Source organism: Macrobrachium rosenbergii, chromosome 47 (assembly GCF_040412425.1).
Source record: "Macrobrachium rosenbergii isolate ZJJX-2024 chromosome 47, ASM4041242v1, whole genome shotgun sequence".
NCBI lineage: Eukaryota > Metazoa > Arthropoda > Malacostraca > Decapoda > Palaemonidae > Macrobrachium > Macrobrachium rosenbergii.
Window position 1 is genome coordinate 18,167,227 of NC_089787.1, and position 26,969 is coordinate 18,194,195.

Consider the following 26,969-nt stretch of genomic DNA (forward strand, 5'->3'; position numbering starts at 1 on the left):
AAGGAGGTGTTGTTGTTTATGTGTACGAGTTAATTATTATTACCCTCATGTCTACCAAACACGCTTGGGAACCCTTTGGGAACGCAGGGTTTTGGGAGGGGGAAATCGTTGGGAGAAAGACAGGACCGCCATATTTTTTCATGGAATGGTTCCGTGCATGCACAAGTCATCAGGGAGCCATATGTTCAAGAAGGGATGGGCTAAGTAAACCTATTATGAAAGGAACTAAACTAACCTAATGTACCCTAACCCAACCTAACCTAGCAGGCTGTGTTGCTTAGTCAGGGGCCTCTGACCCCCAAACCCCCCCCCAATGAAGGAGACTCCACTTTTTACCAAAAGCTCCCATATAACACTGCACATGTGCAGTAATATTCCAGGGTGGCCAGCATACAACTTCCGAGGTTAACTACAGTCAACCAACAAAAAAAATGGTAAATTCTTGAAAAGCAACCAAAATACTTAAGAAAAAGTCAGTTTTCAAGATAATAAGCTGCACAGACTTAAACTATATTTCTACCTTCTATTCTGAAGAACTTTGTATTTCATAAACTCCGCTTTCCTATTGTGGTCTCCTGAGTTTTATGATATAAGGATGGGTTCCACTATCTCAAAGCACACAGAAAAACATGGGAAATTTATATTTTCAAGTCCAAAATGCATTAGGCTAACAGTTTTAAATGAAAAGGGCGAGTGTAGAACGACAGGAACAGGTTCCGCAGATGAAAACAAACCAAACCTTTCCTAGAATCCATGTCCTGACCACAGAGCATCAGTAACATGGAGTGGCAGCGACCTCCCTGCTGAGCGTGTGACCTCTAGTGGCCGTATTGAAAGGTCTCGGTCTAGCTCTTCAGCCGCCACAGTAGTTGGTGGTTAGTTAAGCCCAACCACCCAAAGTATACAAAAACCCCAGCTTTGGCCCTTTATAACTCTGGAAATATTCAACCGACTGGGATGAAACTCTGTCTTTAGAGGTTTCAGTAAAATTATAGTTTACACCCGGACTGCCTCTCAGGCTACACATGATATTTTTCTTGCTTGTTTTGATGGTTTTTGCATGTTTCATGTCGTTATTGTTTTCGGAAATGCTTAGTTTTCGACTTTTTTAAAGTCGAAGATCATTGTTCTGAAGCCTCCAGCCAGCATAAAGAAATTTTTTCCTTAGTTTTCTTGTTTTGTTGTTTACTGATGTTATTATCTTTGGCAAAACTATTGTTTTCCGATTGTCATTACCTCAGCATAACCCAACAATGTGGGTGACACTACTTTTTTAACAGTCATTTTTTTAACATTCTGCTTTCAGTTTGGGCGTGGCGGAACGGCACTTTGCGCCTTATCCGCATTTTGAAAGATTCTTGGCAAGTATGTATGATCTGGCAGGCGGTGATGTTATGCTGCGCACACTAGCCACAGGGGTTACAGAAAACAAGTGATGTGAGAAAGGTAGTAACAGAAAGAGAGCGTTGCGCGGAAGATAATAAAAGCAGCAAAGCAAAACAAGAAAACTAACAGAAAAAATGTGTAAATTGTGCTGTCTGTTGGGCCCACAAATGCTTCTGAGTGGTTAACAACTTTATGAGTGTAGCCTTCGTCGCCTAAACTGCTGTAGGCTGCCCAGCCATCAGACATTACCACCAACCCGGGACGGATGTAATTTTTGTTATGATGGGTATAAGGGTCTTTGCACTCCTGTCAAGAATTTCCTTGCCCTCAGTTAATGGTATTATTTTAAAATTGTCTCTGTTGTCACTCTCCACCCCACCAAACAGCCACACTTGCCTCAGCTCTCTTCCATGGCCGTACTTAGTCCTTGCAAAAAATGTTATTGATTTCTACGATGATGTCTTTGCTCCCAATTGGTGGCTGATTTTCTACCCATGCACTCGTCACCTTGCTGCAGAAACTTCGCCAATCAACAGATGTCTTTGGTGACCAGAGTAGGGAACTTAAAATAGAGGAGTGTTCCCAAAACTTTTATCACCAATAATTGGCAAAGCACAAAATTTGCCAAGCAGGAAGGTGTGTACCTTCTAAAAAGGTACCCTTTTAGTCTTTCACTACGAAATGGCAATACTTTCTCTTCTTGCTTTTACTGTAGCACACGTAACGGTCACACACCCACTGCTTCCTGTCTTCTCTGTACAGTGTCTACAAGGTTTATCACACTTAAGTTTTTACATGAAACCTGTATGGGCAGCACCCCATGTCCTCTTGAAAAGTCCACTGCCTTCTCCTCCTCTTCAAAAAAATCTTTAGAAGCATGAAAGTAAGATATATTGCACAAAACGCACAATTGGAGTCCCTTCCATATTTTAGACAAACAACGAAGTGATTTGAAATTTGAAATGTATCCAGAGTCTACCCAAAGACATTTGAACAGTGAACTCCCTTTGGCTAGAGAGAGACTGGGAGAGGCTTCAGAAAATGTGCCAACTGGAAAAAATCAAATTTATTGGATGATTCAAATGCATGGGCGGAACTTCGCCCAAACAGTCTTCAACAAACGCGCACAAACGAACGAACAGGAGCGGTTTTGGGAGTGGGGGTAAGATGACCTTGGGACTTAGAAAATTTTCATTGTTTACTGAAGAGTAAAAAATCGTTTTTTAAATACAGTATATAAGTAAATTTTTAAATAAATTCATTATATAAGTAAATTTTGGTTTGCGACTAGTGGTATAGGGGTTCAAAATGTTAGTTTTGAGGAGCTTTACACAGCTGTGTAGGTTATATAGCTCTATCGTATATTGTTAACTTTTTAGCATTTATCAGTCATATCTCCGAAACTATTAATTAGCAAATGGAAAGATGGGGGTGTTTTGAACTCCTCTCATTGCGTTCAACGTATCTATGTGGGTTTCATAGTTGGGCATAAAGTAAAATAATACCGAGGTTTCCCACTGAGGTCTCTATTCATGCCAAGTTTCATCGAAGTCCGTTCAGCCCTTCCGGAGATCCAGACATCGTTAGTGCTATGCTTTAGAGACGAAGCACTATAGCAACCTTGCTTCTTTTTTACTTTTGTTTACTTTTGTTTAATTATTCTTGCTATGGTAGCCTTACGGCATACTTAAATGGAGTTAGGTCACTACCATATTATTTAGGCAGTTATTTAGAGAGTCAAGTTTCATACTTACTTTACCTGCCCTCACTTGAACTGACCTAACTAAGCCCTGCTTAGACCTAACCAAATACTTGACCTTTGAAACATTGATAATGATCTCAAATGCCATAAAATGCAGTCACATATAAATGATATACAAACTTCTCTTTACAGAGAAAGTAGAAAGTGGGTGTTTTAAAATATGAGAATAAGGGGAGAGAAAATACTTTTTCTGGTGATACAAGAGAGGTAAAAAGAAAAGGAAGGCATTTTTATTCTTGCATTGATTCCATACTGGTACAGGCATTTCCTGGTTAACGGCAGGGGTTCCATTCCTGGCCAAGTGCTGATAACCGAAAATCATTGTTAACTAGAAATCACAATAATTATGGTAATAAATGGTGTTTATGACGCCGCAAGCACTGATAAACCGCTTAACGGTGCCGTTAACCGGTCATCGGTGCTGTTAAACTGCTGACCGGTGCTAAAAATCTGGTTAACAATGTCATTAGCCAAGCGTCGTAAGACCAAAATGCTGTTAACCAATGTATGGACTGCCTTTACATGAATCTCCCCACTGCAAAGTACAGTTGATTTTAGTTGATAGCATATACACTTATCACAGCCAGTTAATAAAACAAAATTAATGTGTAAAAATTTTTAGATGAGGCTGGGGCATTATTGCATTTACCAGCAGTTTCCCAGGGTATGGACGGCGCTAATAGCCTTCCTAGCTTATACAGGACATTATGGCACATTCACTGTTATACTGTATGAGCTTTTGGTAATCTCATTAAATCGCTGTTCTGTTTACCATCATTCATTGTTAATTTATCTGTTGTCTTCCTAAGTAAAATTTTGTCACAAATAATAGAAAATGCAGTTTAGTATTGTATAGGATAATGATAATGTGAAACTTTAAATTCGTCCTGATGCAAATTTTTGTCTTTATGTAAGAAAAATTGTGGGCCAAACCTACCAGCGTGTGGAAGTGTGACCTGGTAATCTGAGGAAACACTTTGATCACGGTAATACAAATATTTTGTATATTTAGCACCTTAGTTCCCTTTATGTACCTCATGTACAGCGTAAAACAGCCTCTCATTCTTTCAGGGAAGTTTGGTTCTCTCAGTGGCCGAGAACCAGATGGGAAATGTGTTGGAACCAGCGGCTCGTTATCAAACCTGGGTGTACATGGCTCAGTCCCTCCAGAGCCAGGGCGAACACAGACGTGCAGAGGCCACTTTCAAGGAAGCTCTTCAGTATGCTAAGGCTGCAGCCAAGACCAAAGCTGCAAAGACTTCAGACATGTTCAAGGAAGGCGTTACAGAAATAGGTACTGAACTGAGGTGTCTTTTGTATTGTAGTGTTGCCTTGAATAAACTGTCATACTGTCTGTATGTTATTTATGAACAGGTTACATTTGCCAGGACTTGTACAATGATGTGGACGTGAGTTGGGAACTGCATATGTTGTACAATACTGAACTGTCGTGTTTATCCAATACCTGACTTCAATATGTATCTCATTTTGATTGAACATGTACTATTTCATTATCTTAGCATGTAGTGATTCATTGTTTTAAACATAGTGCACTATGAAATTTCATTGTACTTTTGTGTGTTCTTGCAAGAATAAAACCAGAACCATTTAATGAGGTGTGTTCTTAGGCAAGCTGGAAACAGTCATTGAAGCTAGATAACTTGGTAACAAGTGGTTAATTGGTATAGGTAGGTGAGCGGTGAGGTACTGCCCAGTTACCTTTTCACATTATAGAAATGGACCTTTTCTTTGGCCAGTGTCCTGTACAGGATGTCTACCCACATTTCACTGACTTGCATTGAAACCCTCTACTGGATGTAAGTACATATCTGGGTTATGACGTTTGCTTGTGCTTGGATTGTGATTGAATTGCTATGGATGTTGCTCTGAAAGAGAGTGGTGTGTCTGAACGATGGATAGGTGTGGGATGTGAGTGAGTATATGGAAACAGTATGTTCTCTTTGACTGTGGATCCTTTCATTTTTTGTCCATTTTGCTAGGGTTTACTAGGAGAAATGACAAGCGTACTGGGTGGTCTTCTGTGCAGTGGAAACAATACAGTATAAAATGCAGGAAGGCCAAGCAGTCTTTGAGGGTTTATTTGTCAACATTCTTCCTTTGACACTGACAAACATTTTTTGTTTCTTTTTTGCTGGATGCCCCCTCCTGCTTTTTCTCCTGTGGCATTTATTAAGAGGGTCAAACTCGTGGAGGTTCCCCAGCGTGCACACTCTGTCTAAGACAACCTAGATGTGCACGAAGCTGTTACCCTCATCGAGACCTTGCACGTGTGTTTAGTCTGTCACCTCCTGCTCCAGCTGTTTACCCATTGTTTTCTTTTGCATTCCTGGGCCACTTAGCTTTAACAAGATTGTTGGCAATGTGGGTGAGATGTTTTTGTGCTTACTGTGAGCCTTACAGTGCCATGTTAATAGAGCCCAACATCTTATTCTTAACTTGGCACTTTATGTTAGTATTGGCAGTCAAGAAGGAGGCATCCAAGATTTCTCCCCCGGGCGAGTTATGCTATAGAGAGTAGCCTACCCTCTCATTAAAGCATCACTTTGAAAGATGTGTCTCCCTCTGCTCTCCTTTTTAATAAGTGGAGGGGCCCAGAGGCAGAGCATTGACATCTAGACCCATTATTTTATAACTGGCCTCCTCATTAGATGACACAGCTGCCTACTGAACTACCCATGCAAAATGGGAAGGCCATGATCCATAGAATTTTCTGAGAGTTAGTTTTCCATACACAAAACTCACCCTGGCTCAGGGCACTGTCAATCTCTGCATCCCTATGCCAAGCTGTGTAGGAGGCTACAGGTGTCATTATCTCCCTGCTCATTACTGATACCAGGAAAATTACTGATACTTTGGGATCTTTTCTAACAGTGACTACATCTTTGGGATCTTTTCTAGATAGTGACTAGAAATTCCCAAACCAGGGTTTTCTGATCCTTCGGGGTTGATTATCTAGGACTAATATTTCTTAGGTGTCATGAACTTTTTAATATTTACAGTCTTTTGTTTATGTTTTTACGGTGATCCCCAATGGGCTTGTACTAAACACGCTGCAAAGGTGGATACATCTGGTTTAAAACCCTTGGGAGTCACTGTCTAGGAAAGATCCCATCTTTGTGTACAGGTGGGACAATACCAGTAAGGTCCCAGTGATGATCACTCCCACCTTAGGAGTGAGTCTCCTAGAAGAAAGGCTCTGGTTTGTATCCTTGTATAAACAAATATAGAAATTTTAAAATGTATTTTTTCCAGATTTACAAACCAGAGCTTTAAATCATAATCGTGCCTCAGCCATCGCCTAGAGTTCTTGATGCTGAAGAAAAGGTACTGGGTTTACTACATGTGAGTGGGTAGTACCTGCCAGTCACCTACCTACCAGCAATTAATCTCCTTGTTACCAAGCTTCATTAACAATTCCTGCAGACACTGGAAATGCTTTTGTACAGGCAGTCCTCAGTTATTGGCAGGGGTTCCATTCTGTGCTTTTTCTTAACGATTTTCGGGGATTTCGGTGCTTTTTCGCGCGATTTTGAGTTATCGGCGCCTCTGTTAGGTATGTCTCGGCGCCAATACCAAATTATCGGCGCCGATAAGCGGAAATCGGCGATTTTTGGCGCCGAAAATTGCCGATTTTCGTCACTGGACAAGCCCCGTAAAACCGGATCGCCATTAACCGGGGACTGCCTGTATAAAAGGCTTTGGTTTGTGTATATGAGAAACAGAAATCTACAACATTGGTTATGTTTTCTGAAAATTTTGGTCATAAGTAACAAAGATGTTCGAGTTCCTGAAAGCCCAGGTGTTTTGTTTAATGCTTTCTAATATATTGTTTATTTGCAGATGTGAAATATGCAATGGCCGAATGCAACATAGCCGTGCGGCAGTTTACCCAAGCAGTCACGTTACTGGAGTCTATACCACAGAGACACAGGACCCCGAAGGTCAACATGAGTTTGGGTAGATTATATCAGCAAGTTGGCATGGAAAGGCCTGCAATAACTGCCTATAAGGAAGTTCTTAGGGTAACGTTTGAGTTAAAGTTGCTTCTTTGTACTTTTCTCTTTTGTGAGTCTAGATATTAATGAGCTGGTGTTGTTGATTAAGTTGTATGTTTCAAGCATCTCTATCCATTAGACTAAGGATTGCTTGGGATAGATTTGTGTGTTATGCTAGTCCTCTTTCAGATGGACTTAGGGATTGTATAGTTGGCTTTGTTAAACCTAGTTTATGCTTAGAAAATGAGGGTTGAAATGTGGCTAACTGGAGAATAATCTTGACAGAATGATTAATGAATTGAATAAAGAATCCCAGAAAGACTTTTCTTCAGATGTATAACTCAAGATACGAAGGGAGGATGCAAAGATCCTTGCTAGATGTCCCATCAAAGTTTGACATTGTTGTTGTACAGAAGTTTAATGAATCTGAATCATATCTGTAGAATCTTGTAGGGATATCCCAAAAGATACAATCGTAACATTTTGAGATTCCATCAGGTCCCAAAGCACATCTGTAGGAAATTACAATGAAATCATAGTTTTGCAGTTACCTGTAAATTGGTGTCCCAAGTCTTATTTGTTGAGCAAGATTCCACAGAAGAAAACCAAAAGTAGGAAAATGTATAAGTGAAGATGTAACAGTTTCATACTTTGAACAGGTAAATAATGTTGTTGGATAAATATTAGAGGAATAAGTAGTTTTGGCTTTAGTATATGCAACTTCCTCATTCTTCATCATAAACTTCGGACCTAGTGCACTTGTCAGACAAGGGAATATCTGAGCCTGGAGTAAGAGAGTAAGGAGAGCAGTCATTATTATAATCAGTCTTGGGACGAGGAATGGTCAAAAGTAGATGCACTGGTAGTCACGGGTAGTCTGAAAATGAACAGGCTGGCGTTCAGAGTGGACAACAGACAAGAAGTAGTTGTTTTACTTTCTCTCTGTCTGATTGCTGGAAGGGGAAGACTTGGGAGAGGACATGTCTTCTGAAGACTGGTATTCCTTAATGGTGGCTGATGGTGGAGGGGACCCTGATGCAGATTTGGGTATTTAGGAACAAAAACCTTGGTCGAGGTACTGGAGACACAGGAAGAGTTATGTTTTCTTGTCCAAGAGTATTGCTACCACTGGTCATGAGACTGATCTCAGTGTCTTTTATAACTGGATATGATGACCAGCAGTACACAAAACATGATTGAGTATACATAGATAACACAAAATACTGTACACTGCAGCCCTCAAGAATGATGCAAAGCAGTGGCTATAAAACAACTGAATAATATAATCCAGAATTGGTTTAATATGCAGTGCAGAATGGTTGAAATTAGCACATCAAAATATAAAACTAGTGAAATAACATTGTGGGATCACAAAGGTAGGGTCATGAAGAAAAACACAATGATTACACTGGCATATCAGAATATGATCATTAGAATGAAAAATTTTATCTCCTCAAAGCTTAAAAAATTAAGGAATTTAAGACAAGAATAAACAAGCAGACATGAAATAGCATACTACTAACAATCCCAAAAAACTTAGATGTGAAAAAGGAGTGACAGGGGTTGCAGCTAGGGGCCGAAGGAAAACTGCAAAGAACCTTAAGTAGGCATTCCTTAGGTTCTTTGCAGCTTCCCTTCGGCCCCAAGCCGTAACCCTTTTCATTCATTTTCTGCACCTCTGTTCATATTCTCTTCCATCTTACTTTCCACACTCTGCTAACAATTGTTTCATAGTACAACTGCAAAGTTTTCCTCCTGTTGCACCTCTAAAGCCTTTTTACTGCCAATTTCCCTTTCAGTGCTGAACAACCTCATAGGTCCCAGTGCTTGGCCTTTGGCCCGAATTTCATAATAATAATAAGAAAAGTCCTACACAAACACGAAGGTATAGGCGGAAATCCCTCCACTTGCTAAGAACATTCTCAAGTGCTGCAGAAAGAATGACAGAGGTACTGTAATACAATGAGCAAGTGGAAATATAAAATCACAGGTAAATAATGATTACAGTCCTGGGAATGGTTAGTTACATCTACCTGCTTTCAATGCTCATAAAAGAATGAGGTTGATACGTGTGTCTTGGACAGAAGTTGAATATGAAGTGGAGGACTTTTGTCACCTTGGATTGGATGTTGGCATGCCTGGGATTATTTTGACGTGGAAAAAGCCTAAATGAGTAATGGGCTAGCTTGGAAAACCTCTAACATTGTTTTTTTTTATAATTTGTTGTAAGCTACGATGACATTTTAGTTATATTCTGCTAATCCATTATTTTTTTTACAAGAGATTATTATTTCAGGAATGCCCTTTGGCACTGGAAGCAGTCCAGGAACTACTGAGTTTAGGGGTGCGAGGGGCAGAGGTGGCATCTATGATGATAAATGCCCATGGAAGTTCGACAGGAATGGAATGGTTAGTACAGTTTTCAAATTTGTATTGTTTTCTGTGCTTGTGGTATGTGATCATGCATATTAATTGCAAAATGCAAAATCTGTTGGTGGCTTCATCTAGTCACTTCTGTCAAAAACATAAAGGAGTTTTGTAACTGCTTTTGTTATATCCAAGACACATGACAGTGCCAGACATAGATCATTGTTGACCTCATGATTGCAACAGAATTCCTATACAGGTAGTGCTCGAGTTACGATAGTTCATCTTACGATAATTTGAGTTTACGATGGGGTTAGCAATTAATACCAATAGGACAATATTTAGAAAATATTTTTAAATTTCGCGCGGGCGCAGGCAGCAGCGTACAATCAGGCAGCAAGAGAGACCAACTTACAATAGACCACCTTCTTTTCCTCCATCTGTTTATTTCATCTTCTAGTTAAAAAAGTAAGAGAATGATAAAAGTATTGTTAGTAACCTTATACTCTTGCGAAAATGCGTGCAGCCATAAACAACCGAACGAGAAATTGTTGTTTTGCTAATAACCGAATCGGATAACAACTGTTTTGCTTGTATTTCAACCATCGTATGGTTAAACAGTTACCGTAGTTATGTTAAAAATGATGTTAAGTACAATAGGACTGATATATTTTTACATTACACCCTTATCTGCTTTGGAGAAAAGATCGGCAAGGAAATGTAGTGCTACAGTAAATTTAAGCTGCAAGTTGTAGCTGAAGCTGAGAAAACAATGTTCAAGCTGCTAATGACTATAAATTATCATGCATTGGCAACATGGATGAAACTCGACCGTAAATAAAATTGGAGAGAAAGTATTTTAATCAAAACTACTGGGCATGAAAGAACACAAATTACTGCTGTTTTCACGCCGATAAAAGATAAATACGTAGAGCTCGTAGTATGATGATGAAATCAAGAGAAAATATCGAACGGAATCTTGATTTTTTTACACAAAACAAACATGCCCCCAAATGGCCAGCCAACGTCATCTATTAACGAAAAAAATAGGTAAATTAATTTCACAACGAGACATATTTAAGTTATATTTCGACTTCAAACCACTTCGTATAACGAAAAATATCCTTGTCCCATAAAAATAAAGTATTTAGAGTTCATTTACACTAACTAGGAGCAGGAAAAGTGCTCTGAACTGAGTTAAATGCAGTGAAATAAACGCCGCGTGATTGATTCCCAAACCAAAACATTTGATCGCTGTGATCGCAATTTATAATGCAAAAGCAATATGAGAATATATACGATTGGATACAGTGTAGTAAAGCATAACTTTTTAAAGATCCATGGAAAAGATGCACATTCGTTATTTTGATGTTTGTGTAATACGGTGTCAATATGTGAAAATAGAGTACAGTATAATGTAGGCTAGGCTACCGTATATGATATACCAAAGTGTAGGCTAAGCTTTGTTTGTTATTCAATTTCTCTTTATACTGAATTATCATAAGTCAATCTGCATTGAATATGCAGAATTAGCTGACACTAATAATTACTATACCGTATATATATATATAGTATACTGTGTAGTGTAGGCTAGGCTACCATATATGTATACATGGTACTGACTACCCTAGTGTAGGCTAGGCCATATTCGAGATACAATTTTTTCAACAGATGATGGGTTTTTTGGAACCTAACCCCATCATAAGTAGGGCAATACCTGTATATGCTTTTTGAAGTCTTACTGTGTGACTGACTGATTTCTGTATATGTTAATAGTGCTGTCTCCCTATTTTTTGGCACTTAGCAGTTGCTTACTACTTCAAGTTTGTTGTGGGCAGTTCACTGCAAGATACTAGTAAAAGTTCTCTGCAGCATAACTTTGCCCCCCCCCACTACAGTGCCTTATGTCTCTCACTTTTCATCCTTTATTATTGGTCTCTTCTTTGTAGCTATCTAACGTCTTTGACTTTTTTCTGCTTCAGTTTCCACCTATCATCTAAGAACAAAATTTCAGACGATGCTCGTTGCAGTTATTAGGCTAGTTTACAAAGAATAAATATTTTATAGTATCTCTTGGATAATAACAGATTTCTCTTGCAGTCCAACTTTATGACAGCGTTGCCTCATAATATGATATCACTTTAATGTCCTTGAATTGGCTTTTGTTTTAATATGATTCGCTTGTCCCTTGGTCATGAATTGGTCATTCATTTGCTCATCTGTTAATGAGACCTGGAGAGAGCTGCACCAATAGGAAGGTGTCCCTATGTTGGTAGCTTGGTTTACTAAAATGTCATTTTTTAAAATTTAATATATTTAAATATATTCAATCGAAGCTACAGTGGTTTCAGAGACATCAGTCTTGTATCAAGTTGGAAAGGCAAGTGATAAGCAATCAGGATCAGCCACACCCAACTCAGTGTGAAACATATGCACAAACGCATCTTCAATCTCAAACATGAGGCAAAGCAAGCAACAAACAGAGAGTACAGTTTTACAAACAGATAATTCTTCAAAAGGATATTAGAGCGAAATACAAACAATTTCATAAAATAAATATTATGCCAGGAAGCGGCAAATTGACAACTGTCTAGAATCGCACCCCCTTCCAGTGCAGACGAGTTGTTTAGGTTTTGAAAGGGAAGCATCTTTTCCATAAACACACCACTGAGCTACCCTCTAACTCTCCTTTTTCCCTTCTTCACTGAAGTAATTTAATCTGTATCATGTAAGCATTGCTATTGTTATTGTTGTTATTATGATTATTATAACTTCAAATACATATTAATAGTTACTACTTCATTACATCTAAAGTGTTCTTTTTTACTTTGCATTATATTTCAAATGTAGTCTCTCGCCAGAGATCATCATAACTTTTTCCTTTTTCAATTTCCCAACAACATTTTCAACGCAGGCTCCCATCCTTCATTTGAAAGCAATTCCTTTAGGCCAGTCATGTAGAACAGACTGAGTGACAGTTAAACATGTTGACAAATAAATGATAATGGCTGACCTGCATTGCAGGCTATCTCTCATATCTAGGAAGGGCATTTTATCTGAATGTCTCTGTGATTAAATATGATTGATTAGTGGCTTGATTTTTATTGGTAGTATGTTTATGTTTTTGTCACCTACCTTTTTATAATTTCTTTTAAAATGGATTGTTTCATCTGTTGTCGAATTATCAGTTCATATCAAGTGATATTCCTATGCTGGTTTACATATTATTGCATCTCAGAAATGTAAAACCCTCTTTCCGTGCCTGAATGGAAGTCATCTGATTTTTTTATTTTATATATAAATTTATATGATAGTTTCCAGCATTATAAGCCTTTAGTGCAAGAGTTGCCGCTGTTTACTGTACCAACAGAACTGATTGTAATTATGAAAGTACAGACACCATCCTACTTGTGAACGTTCAACTTACAGACATTCAGATGCAAACAAAAAGGGTTGCAAATTAAAATTTTGTTCAGAGAACTCCTCTTTGCCAACCATAAGTTCATAATTTTTTGGCCTATTCTGTACATTGAAAACTGCATGTAAAGCGTATTTTTTTAGGATGAAAAACATGAGTTTGATTTAAATATGCATGGAAAGTACAGTAACCAACTTAAAATAATTCAGCATGCAAATGGCCAACCAGAACATAGCTCATTTGTAAGTAGGGTGGTGTCTGTACAATAAATAATTGCCACATGTATATGCAACAGTACAGTTTTGTTCTGATTGATTTTTCCCATTTGCAGGTTGTCAATATGGGTGAAATAATTTCACAGTCGATGAAATCAACTTTTCAAGAAAAGAATGTCATAGGAATGCTCAGAACGTTGGAGAGACGTACTACCTTGCAGGCGACTCGAAAAATGCGCTGTCTATGCTGCAGAGGGTAGAGTATTTATTACTATAGGTTTCAGTTTTTGTTGTATGACGGTTTGTGTCTTACAAACAGGACAGTATTAAATTGTGATTATCGAGCATAGATTCTTTTGGAACAGGCTAAAACACCGTGTACTTGTTGAGCAAGTTCATGCTAAAACACCTTGAAACTTGTTGAGGCACTGTGGCCCAAGCTACCACTGTTATTTTTGTAAGTACAATTATATTTATAACAAATAACACACACAAAAAAAACTAGGAGTGACAATCAAGAGATTGGAAACCTCCTCCATGGCTAATGCTATTTATTGCACTTGATGGAGATCACTTAAAATATTGCAATACTAATAATGATTATAATAATTAAAATTTCTCATGTGGAGGTGAACAGATTTTGTTGAAATTTTGTGAAAATGCCCATTGTGGCCCCCTCAAGATGATAAGCTGTGAGGTTACAGTGTTTATCCTGTTTTGTAGGATTAAAAACAGAAAAACATCAGTGTCCATCAAAAGTAACCATCTGTGGTTCATTGATTTAAATTTCATGAAAATCCTGTCTTTAAAGCACAGACCTAACAGAACTAGATTGAAAAAAACAACCTTCAGCCAGATAAAGATGAGCCAACCAGAACATTGTAGCTCATTTGTAGCACAGTCATGGTGGTGGTTATATGGTCAGCACTAAGAGAGACTGATAACCTATTCAGTTCAGGCAAACTCTGCGGAATCGAATGTATTTCAATCCGATTTTGTTTTGATCAAACTGATTTTTATAATTGCAGGTTGTCAATATTGGGTGAAAGGTCAGTACAGTATGCAATATTTTATTTGTTAAAATGAACTTACACGGGAGCAGATGTTTGCAACATGGTTTCAATAATAGTAAAATTATTATATCTTGGTAAATAGAGAATCACGCGATGTAAGTTGTCTTGTAACCATTTGCTTTTAATTATTGAAAGCTTTGCTATAATTGCTAAGTACCTGTTTAAGATAAATGTTGAAGTTCCTCCTTCACTCTGAGAATTCGAGTATGTTCATAAAATAAAATCATAGGTTTACTAAACTGTTGAACTGCAGAAGGTAGGGAAAATATTATTAATTAGGTTTCAGTTTTTGTTGTATGTCGACTAAAATTGTCTTGTGTGGACTTACAAACAGGACAGTTTTAAATTGTGAAAAATTATAGGCCTAGATTCTTTTAAACAGGCTAAAACATGCTGGGAGTACTTGATGAGCAAGTTGTTTTGTTTACATGATAAATCACCTTGAAACTTGTTGAAAGCATCAGTGGCCTGCTACCACTTTGTTATTTTTGCAAGTTTATATTAGCCGTTATAAAGTTTTATAATGAAAATAACACACATGTAAAAATACAACAAAAACAACCCATGATTGTAGCTTTTATCAGTTTTGAAAATTTTCAATAAATCACAATGTGAAACCTCCAACTTTGACCATGGTAAAAACAATTGCTAAAAGTTTATTGTAATATTCAATCATTTATGGAACAAATTAGATCATTTCGAAATATTTTTGCAATACTTTTATGTAATGATTATAATAACTAAAATTTCTCATTTGTCGAATGTTTGAACAGATTTTATTAGAAATTTTTATATATGAAAATGCCCAATTTCATGGAATACAACAAAAAATAACTCAAGATTGATATCAGTTTTGAAATATTTTCATATAAATCACGATGTACCAAAATTTCAACCTGTTCTTGACTAACCGAAATTAAAAACAGTGTAAAATCTTACATTCAAGTAACCATTCAATCATTTAATTTTGCAACAAACTGGAAGTGGTTCATCCCATTTATGAATTTTTGAAAAAACTTTTTCTCACCAAAGTTAACCATCAAAATCTCAGAATTTCTTTAGTCACCCATGTCGCAATTTTCCACTGTTTTCAGACAGGCAGATAAATTGAACCAAAAACAACCAATTTCATTGAATACAGAAAAATAACTGATGGTTGAGCTTTTAAGTTTTGAAATATTTTCATATAAATCCATGACAAAAAACCTGGTCAACACAGCCAAATGGTCAAAAATGCAGTTGGCTGAAACTATGGTCATTCAATCATTTAAAAGAAACGAAGTCTAGATAACCTAAAAAACTTTTTCCTTATTCAATTCAGGCAAACTCGGCTGAAACTCTTAGAATTTCTTTAGTCCTTGATTTTTTTTTGTTTCAAACATTACTTAAAGTTTATAATCTGAAAGGGTTTGAGTACAACAAAAAATAACTTGGTTGTGTATCAGTTTTGAAATATTTTCATATAAATCACAATAAATAGAAAAATTATTTCGTTAAGACCTAAATGGTCGAAAACTGCAATTGTAATAAAACACTTAATTTGTTAAAATGAACTTCATTTTGCAACAAAGGGGAAGTCTCTAGGTGTTTTTCTGATTTATGGTGAATTTTTGAAAAATAGTGTTTTTAATAGTAAAATTCATGCACCATTTTGTGATAATATTTTCTTGTTGCTTTGATATTTTACAATTTATTATATACAAGATGTAAGTTGTCTTGTAACCATTTGCTTTAACTTTTGCTCAAGCTTTGTATAATTACATTTTTTTTGTACATATATTTCAATATTTATAATGATAATGATATTTTTTCATTTCTGATGGTTGCATACTAAATTCAGGCAGTGACAAAAAAGCAGCCAAAAATGAACTCTTAATCTTAAAAACTAAAGCCTGTGATTGTTGAAAAAAACTTTTTTGCTCTTGGAAGAAGAGTGAGGGAAATTGGATGATTAATTATGCATAATGTACAGTAATATTAAAATTGGTCTTGATGAGAGGCAGTTTTTTTTTTTTTTTTTTTTTTTGTATCAAACATAAAAGCTGATCAGGATTAAACATCTCTTAAATTTCATCCACCACCTAATGACTCTCTCCACTTAACTTTCCAACTTTGCAAACAAAGCCCTTAGGCCATCCTTCTTATAGTAAAAGAGTTCCCATTCTTCGGCTATCATAATCAGACTGCCGTATGTTGGCAATAACCATCAGGCTGTCCAACTGTAACTTTTCTGTACTGCAAGTTTGTTTTATTTAGAATTGAAACCTTTATTATTATAATTAGGTCATGGTAGTCAGTGGTGAATCTAGAGACTTGAATTCTGTTAACTCTTTTATAATAATAATAATAATGATATTAATCAGACCGAAGTGCTGGGTTACAGGAGGGTCAATCATGGTCAGGTGTTTATTTGACCATTGTCATCTAAAACAGAAAAAGTCTTCATGAATTTAACTCTTTCTGCTCTGTACAGGTGTGTCACTTTTGTTACACATATGTTTGGCACACAGTGGACAGAGGTTATTCCAACCTTTTACAAATTCTCATATAAGAAACAAATCCCTTTTAGGGGGCCCTATGATAGTCCAGCAAAATGATTAGTAGTCTTGTTGAACTAACTTATAAATGTGAGAGCTGACAAGATAAGGTAGATGCATGTGTAATTCAGCATTGAAGTGGGTTCCAGGTCCAGGTCTATGTGCATTTAGTATTTCCTTACTTGTTTCTGTATCATATATTTTTCCCTTAAATTTTTTGTATAAAATCATCTCTCTAAAAGAATTTATCTATTATTTTATACTATGATTTGACTTCTAATTCTGCCTCAAGTTTGATTGTGACTCAAGGCAGCTTTGCTTATATATGTATCATCTTTTGAACCAAAGTAGCTTGTTGGGTGTTGGTTGATGATGTAACTCCATGAAAGAAATTAAGATTCACTTTGATTTCCTCCATATTTGGGTATTTTGTGGATTCACACACACATTTGGAACAGTGGTGGGATTGCATTTATTAGGTTTAAGAGTTTCCTTCTTATGGTGTGATTTTGTTTCTTGTTTAGATGTTGCTTCATCCACAATAAGCTGTAGGTCCCGTTGCTAGGTAACCAGTTGGTTCTTAGCCACGTAAAATAAATCTAACCCTTTGGGCCAGCACTAGGAGAGCTGTTAATCAGTTCAGTGGTCTGGTTAAACTAAGGTATATTTAACTTCATTGCATTGTTTTGAGAACTGAATTTTGCATCTTAAAGAACTTAATCATCTTGATTGTGGTGTTGATTATCTACCGGGACCTTTATCATCTGACGACAACCTATGTCATAAACTGATCTGAAGGCTTTAGATATGAACATGTTGGGTATATAACATTTGTTTATTGTCAACATCTAGATTACTGTGAACTTATTTTGATACTTAAACTTTTTGTTGTGAAAGCAGTGCAGCTTTCATTAATCGTTAAACTTTGGATCTTGAATTGTGGTGTGTTTCAGGGCAAGTAATATTTGGTCTACCTTTTATTGATGATTGGCAATGGCTGCTTTTATTCAGGTGGCACTTCTCACAGTCAGTTTTGCAACACCCCTTCATTTTTTAGTATTTTTACTCTACCTCCAGTCCTACCCCCAATCACACTTCCTTGCTTCATCCTGCTATCCATCTTCAGGTGTTTTCTGCAGAGTTTCACCTTTAGACCCTTGTACATCGTCTCTCTTGAATTCAAGATCTCTTTATCGTGTTGTCTTAAATGCTGAATGGCAGGAGGTGTCCCATTGCTTAGCTCTTTATAGCCTCATTTTCATGATTCATTCATACATTCTAAAGGGCTAAAACAGATGATCTCAGCATCTAAATCATCTGAGAAGAGCAAATGAATTTTATATTGAGATAAAATAGAATTATTATGATGAACATGGTTACTATAAATAATGATATTCAGCCTTACAGAAGAAGTTTTGTCCACCACAGTTCATTATTACGTTGTCCAGCATCCACCCTCACTTTTCAGATAATTTTTTTTGTCAACTCTGGCCCTTTCTCTCTTGTGTACAGTATTTTCGTTGTAGGTTGTTGAGTGTTCAGAAATTGCTCAGACTAACATTTTTACCACTTTCTTTGTATCATAAGGAATACCATTTCTTCAGATTTATGAGAGAAAAAATTGTGATGTTAAGTAAAAGCAGATTTGAAGTCAGTTCTTGCTCAGAGTTAGTAATTTCTAGTAAATGTGAGGAGTCTAACTCCTGAACTGTCCTGTTTCAAGGTCAGTTACTGCTGCACCCAGAGTCTGCAACAACAACAGCACCATGGTTCAGTATTATTCAGTGCTTTCATATTGCTTGTTTATCACGTGTAACATTTTCTAGTTACAAGTACAGTACTATGATTTTTTTTTATAAATGCTTTACTAAGGTATATCTTAGATTTACTTATCATTTGATTTATATTATTTTCAATATATGACAGAGAACCCCCACATATCAGTGGTGGATCATCTGTAAATATGTCTGACTTCTTCTTAACTAGTTCTGTTGACAGTGCATACCACAGATCTCTGTAGGGTGAATCGTCCTTTTGGTCTCATCCCACTCGGCAATCCAATTTACGTAAACTTGTTTCCAGTTTTCACCTTTTAGAGTGAAGGGTTAACCCCAAACTACATTACATGCAAGCATATGATTACTGAATAACATTAATAATAAAGCCTCAAAAGTTGTGGAAGAGACAAGGCCTGTGCCAATATGGGAATGTGGAAACTTGCATGCATCACCTATTATTTCAGTTTACAGTATATTCAGTGAAAGCAGGACCCTAGAGTTTTGGATATTATGCAACTGTGGATTATATGCCATGATACATCAATAAAAAAATCAAATTTTTAATATTTTCTCCTCTTACAGGCACATGCCGTTGACCCTCTGAATTTACGTGGATCAGACTTGCTGGCTTGTCTGCTTGCGGGAGACAAGAGGAACCGAGAGCTGGAAGAACTTGCCATGACCACTACCTCTGTAACTGATACGGCTCCTCAGCCTTGGATCACAATGGGCTATTATTGTCAGCTGAGTAAACGAGCGACCAAGGCCATTTATTTCGCCCATAAGGTACGGTCAGAATATGGACATGCTCCCATCTAATGATTGAAGTGTCTAGCTCTAAAGAACAATCACGATCTTAACTGGGCTTGAGGAAAACATTAAAAACCTGGCGATGTTCTTTGAAAAATTGTTAGAGCTGCCTTTGGATGCCTAAATTTACTAGGAATATGTCTGTACAGCTGTATAAAAATCTTTAGCATGTTATATATGGTCAAATTCATCATTAAAAAGAATTTGATGCTTATGTTTATATAAACAAACAAGTTTTCCCAACAATTTAGTATCAGAGACAATGCAAAGTATTTGTAAGTCGTGGACCATATAAGGTTGAAAACTAAAGTTTTGTGTATTGTATTCTTCTTATTTTATTTAGTTAAACTATGTTGTAGTGATAAGTTTCCCCAAAGGTCAGAGCAAACATACTCGTAACATTAGCAAACATACGTAACCTTGTAATTGACCTGTTCCTTTTTAGGCATGCTCCATTAACCCACGCAGTGTCGAAGGTCTTCTGTTGAAAGGGACTCTACTCTTAGAACTTAAAAAGCTGCAGGAAGCTGTCATGCACTTCAGAGAGGCCATGCAGATAGCTCCTCATCGCTTTGAGCCTCACAAAGTGAGTGATTATCTCTGTGTGACGTGTATAACGTGAAAGCAGTTCTCTTGTTTTGACAAGTAGGTTCTATTATGTTTAAAACTGTAATAGGAAACCTGTTTGTAAGTTAATGTCCTTCCAGGCTTTCTTGAAATAAAAGGTCACACATTTTTAATAATGGTAATAATAATAATAATTATAGCAAGGGTGCTTGAAGGGGGCGAAGCTCCACCAAGGCTGAGCAATCCCCTTCTCCAAAAAGTTACTCTCCCTAAATTCAATCATTTTTGCTTATAGTGACATTGCTTTCTGTTGTCACCTTGATATCCTGATTTCTTCAGATATTGTTCTCGTGCATTTTTGGCCTGTTTAAGAATGAAACCTTTTGTGCTAGCCCTTTGAATCAAGGTACAGGATTTTAGGTGAGAGTAAGGACTTGTGTTTGTAAAAGGCAGGGATTGAATACTAACCAGTAGTAAGTGAGTGGTCACTATTTCTTCAGTCACACAAAAAAGATGCATCATGGGTAACATGCGATTGAACATCCGTGACAAAAATCGCCATGCTATGCAACATGCACTTTGAGTTCAAATCTCCCTCTGGTGTAGAATATTTTGCTAAATTTCCTGATGGAAAAATCATTACAGAACTTAATATGCCACTGTTATCAGAGAACAGTTTTCTGTTATCTTCAGTAAACCCCCCATTACTGTGGGGGATGTGTACCGCACCCTGCCTGCGAATAGCTAAAATCCGGGAATACTTAAAACCCCCTCTTAAAAACACTTAGCACTGCCCATTTTGATAGTTCAAACACAAAAAGAAAACTCAAAAAATGCTTATCTCTGAGTTTTTTAATAGTTTTATCACAAAAAGTGCATTTAGTCATGAAAATTATGTGAAAGTACAGTAATTAGTGAATATTTCTCAGTGAAAAATACTGCAAATGGGCGAATTTTCTGCAAATTGTGTGTGTACATGTTCCATGGAGAAATCCGCGAATCGTGAGAATGCGAATACAGTGGGTTTACTGTACTGTCAAGGATATTTAAAAATAATTTTCTCAGAGGTTTGTAATTTTCAGGAATGCCATAAAAGCACTTAGTGTCCAAAAATTTTCTTGTCCAGTTGATCAGATCTTTCCATGCAGTGGGTATGAGTAGTTAACAGTGCAGGCTTATTGGTCATGCAGACATCAAAGGAAAAGAAAGTTGCAGGTATAGCAGACAAGTCTGCAGCCATTATGACAGTGTCATTGTATCAATCCGTTTAACAACTACAGCTTATAAAGTCCAGTATGACAAATGAATGGCAATATTTGTAAAACAGTGAAATGGATAATAAACAAATCAAAGCATAACAGACATGTTGGTGTGCAGCCATCATCATCAGTAAAAAGAAAGACATAGAATTGGTATACCTGCTGAAAATTGGGTGCACCCTTGAACAATTTTTGGTCAGAGTCTTCAAAATTTTCAGTCTGTTAGTTATGAGGATTTTACAAAACTAGTAATTAGTATGTTAAGATATGTTTATTTTTCTTATGAACACGACTGTTGCCAGCTGTATGATTTAAGATATTTAGTTTTGTTACTTATTTGAATTGTCTTTTATAGTTGGAAAACTGTGTAATGCATCTTATCAAGATATAAGTGTTTGTCAGGCATAATAATTAATACAGTTGACTCCCAGTATTCACAGGGGATGGGTACCACTATCCCTCCTGCAAATAGCTCAAATCCACGAATACTTAAAACACTCTAAAAACGTTTATCAGCTGCCTATTTTGATGGTTCAAAACACCAAAAAACCTTCCAGAAATGCTTATACATGAATATTTTAATAGTTTTATCACAAAAAGTTAACTTAGTCACAAAAATAATAGGAAAATACAGTAATTTGTGAATATTTCTCTATATAAAAATACCACGAATAGGTGAATTTTATGTGGATGTTTATATATGTTCCACAGAGAAATCTGTGAATAGATAAAGCTAGCGAATCCAGAACTGCGAATAAGCAGGGGTCCAATGTATAGTTAAATACTTTTACCAAATTGAAATGAAAACTACTTCAGGCAAGTAAATGCTGACTTGACACCAAAGAATGAGTGTGCTTTTATTTACAGGGCCTCGTTGATTGCTATTTAGCAATGCACCGGTCAAGAGAAGCAGTGACCATTGCCACCAATGCTTGCAAATTATTAGGTCAGACTCCAAGAGCACTCACAGTAAGTTTTAAATTGAATTTTTCCTTCTGTGTTAAGATTTTGGATTTCTTGGTGAATGTTCAGTGTACACCTGACATTCGTTGTTCTGATAGCCTCCAGAATGTTGCTTTTCCATGGAATATTGGAGGAAGATTTTGAGCTTTCTTGAAGTTTTCATAAAGGTTTTCATAACTTTTTGTTTAATGTGTACACAGAAATGTAGTTCTTTGAAAATACATATTTATCAATATAAGGGATGGGGGTTATGCATGTGGGAACATTTCTTAAAGGAGAAACACATTTTGGTTTGTTTTTATATCTTTTCAGTCTTGCTGTCTGGTGTTTTTAAACTAGTATTTCTCATTGATCTCTCCTAAGTTGTCTGTTACACTTTACAGTGTTGGTGAGAGAGATCTTCACAGACTGTCCTTACCTTTAGTTTGCCAGACTTTTGTCCATCAGCAATTAGAACTACATATTACTGTACAGTATTAATAAAAGAAATGTAAAAAATCAGCTTTGTAAATGGAATATAAACAAGTAATGATTCCAAAAGAAAATCAGTGTATTTAATGTAATGAAATAGTTAATTTAATGAAATAGTAAATGCATAATTAAAAGGATTTATTTTGCAAATTATGTACAGTGCAAGTAATTACATCCAATCTGATTCATCTTCGGTGGTCGTAGACTTAAATTAGCTGTTTTTCTTAAACCTCCTTGGAAATTTGTGATGTGATACAAATCTGTATGTACACATCCGAGCATCTATAGCAAATGAAGTATCCCCACAGGGAATAGTGATTGTAGGGTGCTTTTTGCGCCACTTTTAGACCCTTTTTGTTTGGTCTCTCCCTATTTGACTGTCCTACTTCTTGAGTTCAATCTTGCTCCAATTTTCATATCTCTTAAGAAACTATTACTGTGTTATCTTCAATGAGTATTTGTTACTCAGCCAATCTTCGTTGACGATTCTAATGGCACGTTTCAGCAGTGTACAATGCAAGTAACGTTCCTTTTCTTTTGTCACTGATACAGATATATGTATGTTGTTGATAGTGGACAATCTCTGGTTCAGTCATACTTGTGACACCTATGACTTGTTGAGATAACACGAGGTCATGTTGCAGCCAGCAGTAAATGTCAAAAAATGTTTCCAGAATCTTCATTATTGGAATAATTTATTTTCATGACTGAATTTGGCAGTCTGGTGTATAGATATAGAATTGAAATGATTTTCAAAGTCTTACATATTTATTATTGTAATTTTTTTTTTAACAAAACTCACATAGTAGCTTGTAGTTGCTATTATAATGTATGCTACTTTGATTACCAGTAAATATTTATGTTATCCCACCAGTGTAGTTTTATCATGTTTCAAGTTCATTGGCCCTCATTGAAGACTTTACCTCTCAGGTTAGCCCTTTGGTAGTTTAGCAGTTTTTTTTTTATTTTTTTTTTTAACGTTAGTTTAACCAGACCACTGAGTTAATATCAACTCTCCTAGGGCTGGCCCGAAGGATTAGACAAGCTATTTAAACTCTCTAAGAATTTAATTATAACTAGTGACGTATGTTAATCTAAGAATTAATTAAGTTAATTAGGAATATATTATAAATTATTCTATGTTTAGCAGTGACCTTCAATGTTTTGCCTGAACAATTTCACAGCCTATATTATAAAAACTTAAGAAATCTAAGGTTGAACATATGAAACTCCAATAGGAAGTAAGGTGATGGTAGGAAATTTTGCGAAGTGGTAGAGTTATTTTGATGAACAATAACACCGACTCTTTTGAGAGAGGTCAAAGGCAAAGTGTTAACCTCTTTAGTTATTTCTGTAGGTATAGATGTTTGGTTGCAGTAATAAATAGAGAAAAAGACCCATTAGGTGAAACTTGTGCTTTGTTTTCAGTATGATTGGTGAAAAATTTAGAAAATGCTGCTCTTAACCTAAGGTATGACATCATCATGGCAGTATTTTGTAAACTGTTCATCTGTAAGAATATGTATAAGAAGAAAATAGAAACACAGAATTCATTGAACGGGTCATTTTCTTATTTTGTCCGTTAGAATGTAAACGTTTGTAGACGTTATGTCATTTGTAATACTCTTCCTCTTTTCCAGCTGTATGCTTCTGTTCTCCTAAAAGATACCATGACAGTCAGTAAAGGAAAGAGTCTGCTTGAGAAGGCTCTGAAAGAAGATCCATATCATTTGCCTGCCGTTTACCTCTTGTGTGAAGTGTATGAACAGGTAACTTTTTGATTCTCGTGTTTTTCATTTGGTTTTCAGTATGTAAGACATGTCTGTGGAGCCAAAATTGAATACAGTCTACCCCCGATATTCGCAGGGTGGGTAGGGACCACACCGACTTGCGAATACCGAAAATCCACGAATACTGAAACCCTCCCTCTAAAAGCACTTATAACTGCTTATTTTAATAGTTCAAACACCAAATGCATACCTTGAAACTGTCATCCTACACCAAATATACCTTAAACTATCATCTAAAACACTTTAATGTCATTTCAAAGACATCTTACTTCCAGCTCTTGGTCTTCAAGACCTAAATTTCATAACCAATCATTCATAATCAATCAAAGTCATCTTACAACATTACCCTTAAAAATATACGGCTTACAGCTAAGTGTGAAAACTGTTCAAGATACCCCTACATCCAGGAACATCCATTTTCTCTCGTACAGTATTGAAGCAGTCCTGTTGTCTTTTTTACAATACATAGGGGAAGCACTGGGAATTCTCAAGTAGAGTTAAATACTGTACCTAAATATTTAATATGCATTGAAAAAAAATGCATTTTATCAGTATTTTGCTGTTTACATTAATATTAATATTTGAAAATTAGTAAGTCATTTTTTTATCATAAAAAATTTATTTAGTCACAAAGATAACTTGAAAATACAGTAATTAGTGAATATTTCTTGATGACAAAATCTGCGAATTACCAAATTTTTAGCGAATAGGGGCCCATTGACTGTATTGGATGTTGAATGAGATGGAAGTTGTTGAAGTGAGTGGTTTCCAAAGTATCTATGGAATAAGGAAAAAGAGAGAGAGGGGAAAATATTGAAATCCAGTAATATACTGCAGGAAAAAGTTAACGTAGCAGAAGAGACGGCTCACTGTATGATACGAATTACAGTAGTTGAGTAAATGAGGAACAACATAAATAATCATTTCAGCTTTTGAAAGCATTATGTAGTGCAGGAATCTTTTCTTGCATAAAATAGTACCATTAGCATTGCCATATTCTGGACACACATATTCCAGAAAAGCTGATAAATGTTTAGATAGCATAAGGGGACAAATTGGATTGTATTTAGGATTATGTAAATTATAGTGATGTGTGGAAATTTCCATATGTTTTCAGTCTTATTATACAGGAACTGAAAAATTTTATAGATATTTTTATATTTTTTCTGGCCATCAGACTGTGATTTTTTGCTGTTTCTTAATAAGATGTATTAAGCTAATTATTGTGTATAGAATGTCTCTGACAGCGTAATGAAAATATTCTGGTATCAATCAAATTAGATTTAAGGTAGATACTCTTTGGTATCATAATTTGCATTCATTTTAGCTCACAATTACCTCTGTGGTCTCTAGGAACTACGTTTTGATGTGGCAATTGAACTGTTAAGGAAGCAAGTGGCTGTGCAAAGTACTTGCCGTCTCCATCAGATGTTAGCGGACTTCTTTTCGCACGTTCACGACGAAGAAAAGGCTGCCCACCATTTTGGTATAGCTTTGAAGTAAGTGTTTTTTCTCTCATTGGATGTGTGATTTTTTTATAATGATGTCAGTATAGCTTTGAAGGAATCATTGTTCCCTGTCATTGTAAACAGCTATGTTGCTGGCCCACCATTTCCATTTAGTATACAGACACCATCCTACTTAAGAAAATTCAACTTAAAGGCATTCAGATACAAACAAATGGGACCACAAATTAAAACTGTGTCCAGAAAACTTCCCTTTGCCACCCACAAGTTCAAATTTTGTTTTGCATGCTTATTCTGTCATACAGTACTATATGTACATTGTATTGTGTTTTATGATGAAAAAACGTACAGTATTGTATTGATTTTATATCACACTGCACTTAAATAGTCATGAAGACTACAGTAACCAACTTACAAACAATTCAATATACAAACAGCCCTCCAGAACATAACGCATTTGTAAGTGGGGTGGCATCTCCTTCTGAAGTTTATTTTATTCTCTGTCACTGTGACCAGTGATTGCTCTCTCAGTGTAAGTTTTAAAGTTCTCACTGCTAAAATTTTAGTTATTTTATAAATGAATTTTCAAATTAGAGATTTACTTTTGCCTTTGCTGAAAATATGTTGCGTATCAAAATAAATTCTTCTTCAAGGCTGGGAGTTGCCAACCTAATGCTCAGTCCTCTTGTATGATGTTTTGGGACTGGTTTGAGTATGTTAAATCATAGTAGGGTTCAAGTTTTCCTTGTGTATAAAGATATGCTAAGTAGTGATCTTTTACAAAGATACTCTAAGGTACAGTAATTTTTTTTTTTCAAAGATACGGTAAATAATTTTTTTTTTTACAAAGATGCTAAAGCAATGTTTCTCTTACATATGATGTCTGCATATTTTAAAAATTCAGAAAAAATTACATACTGTATATTACATTTATTGATGAAAATGTATATGAAATTTTTTAATTTTTTTCCATATTGATTTCAATATGTTAAAAAATTGCCTTTTTACAGGACATGAAGTCAGGTTAAATGCTGACAACAAACATTATCAATGTTAATTATTGTAAACTGTCCATGAAAGTGAAGAATTTC

At 36.1% G+C, this 26,969-nt stretch overlaps 1 protein-coding gene across 1 annotated transcript in view; it reads left to right on the top strand.

The window, feature by feature from the left end:
* The window catches only part of APC7 (anaphase-promoting complex subunit 7), a 35,550-nt gene that overhangs the window by 1,167 nt on the left and 7,414 nt on the right, over positions 1–26,969 (top strand). Inside the window, exons 2-11 of the mRNA XM_067090847.1 lie at positions 4,220–4,442; positions 7,010–7,191; positions 9,461–9,573; positions 13,281–13,293; positions 13,358–13,420; positions 19,135–19,338; positions 19,808–19,948; positions 22,056–22,157; positions 24,263–24,391; positions 25,766–25,911. Coding sequence (XP_066946948.1) covers positions 4,220–4,442; positions 7,010–7,191; positions 9,461–9,573; positions 13,281–13,293; positions 13,358–13,420; positions 19,135–19,338; positions 19,808–19,948; positions 22,056–22,157; positions 24,263–24,391; positions 25,766–25,911 — 1,316 coding nt within the window. The remainder of the gene's footprint in view (positions 1–4,219; positions 4,443–7,009; positions 7,192–9,460; positions 9,574–13,280; positions 13,294–13,357; positions 13,421–19,134; positions 19,339–19,807; positions 19,949–22,055; positions 22,158–24,262; positions 24,392–25,765; positions 25,912–26,969) is intronic.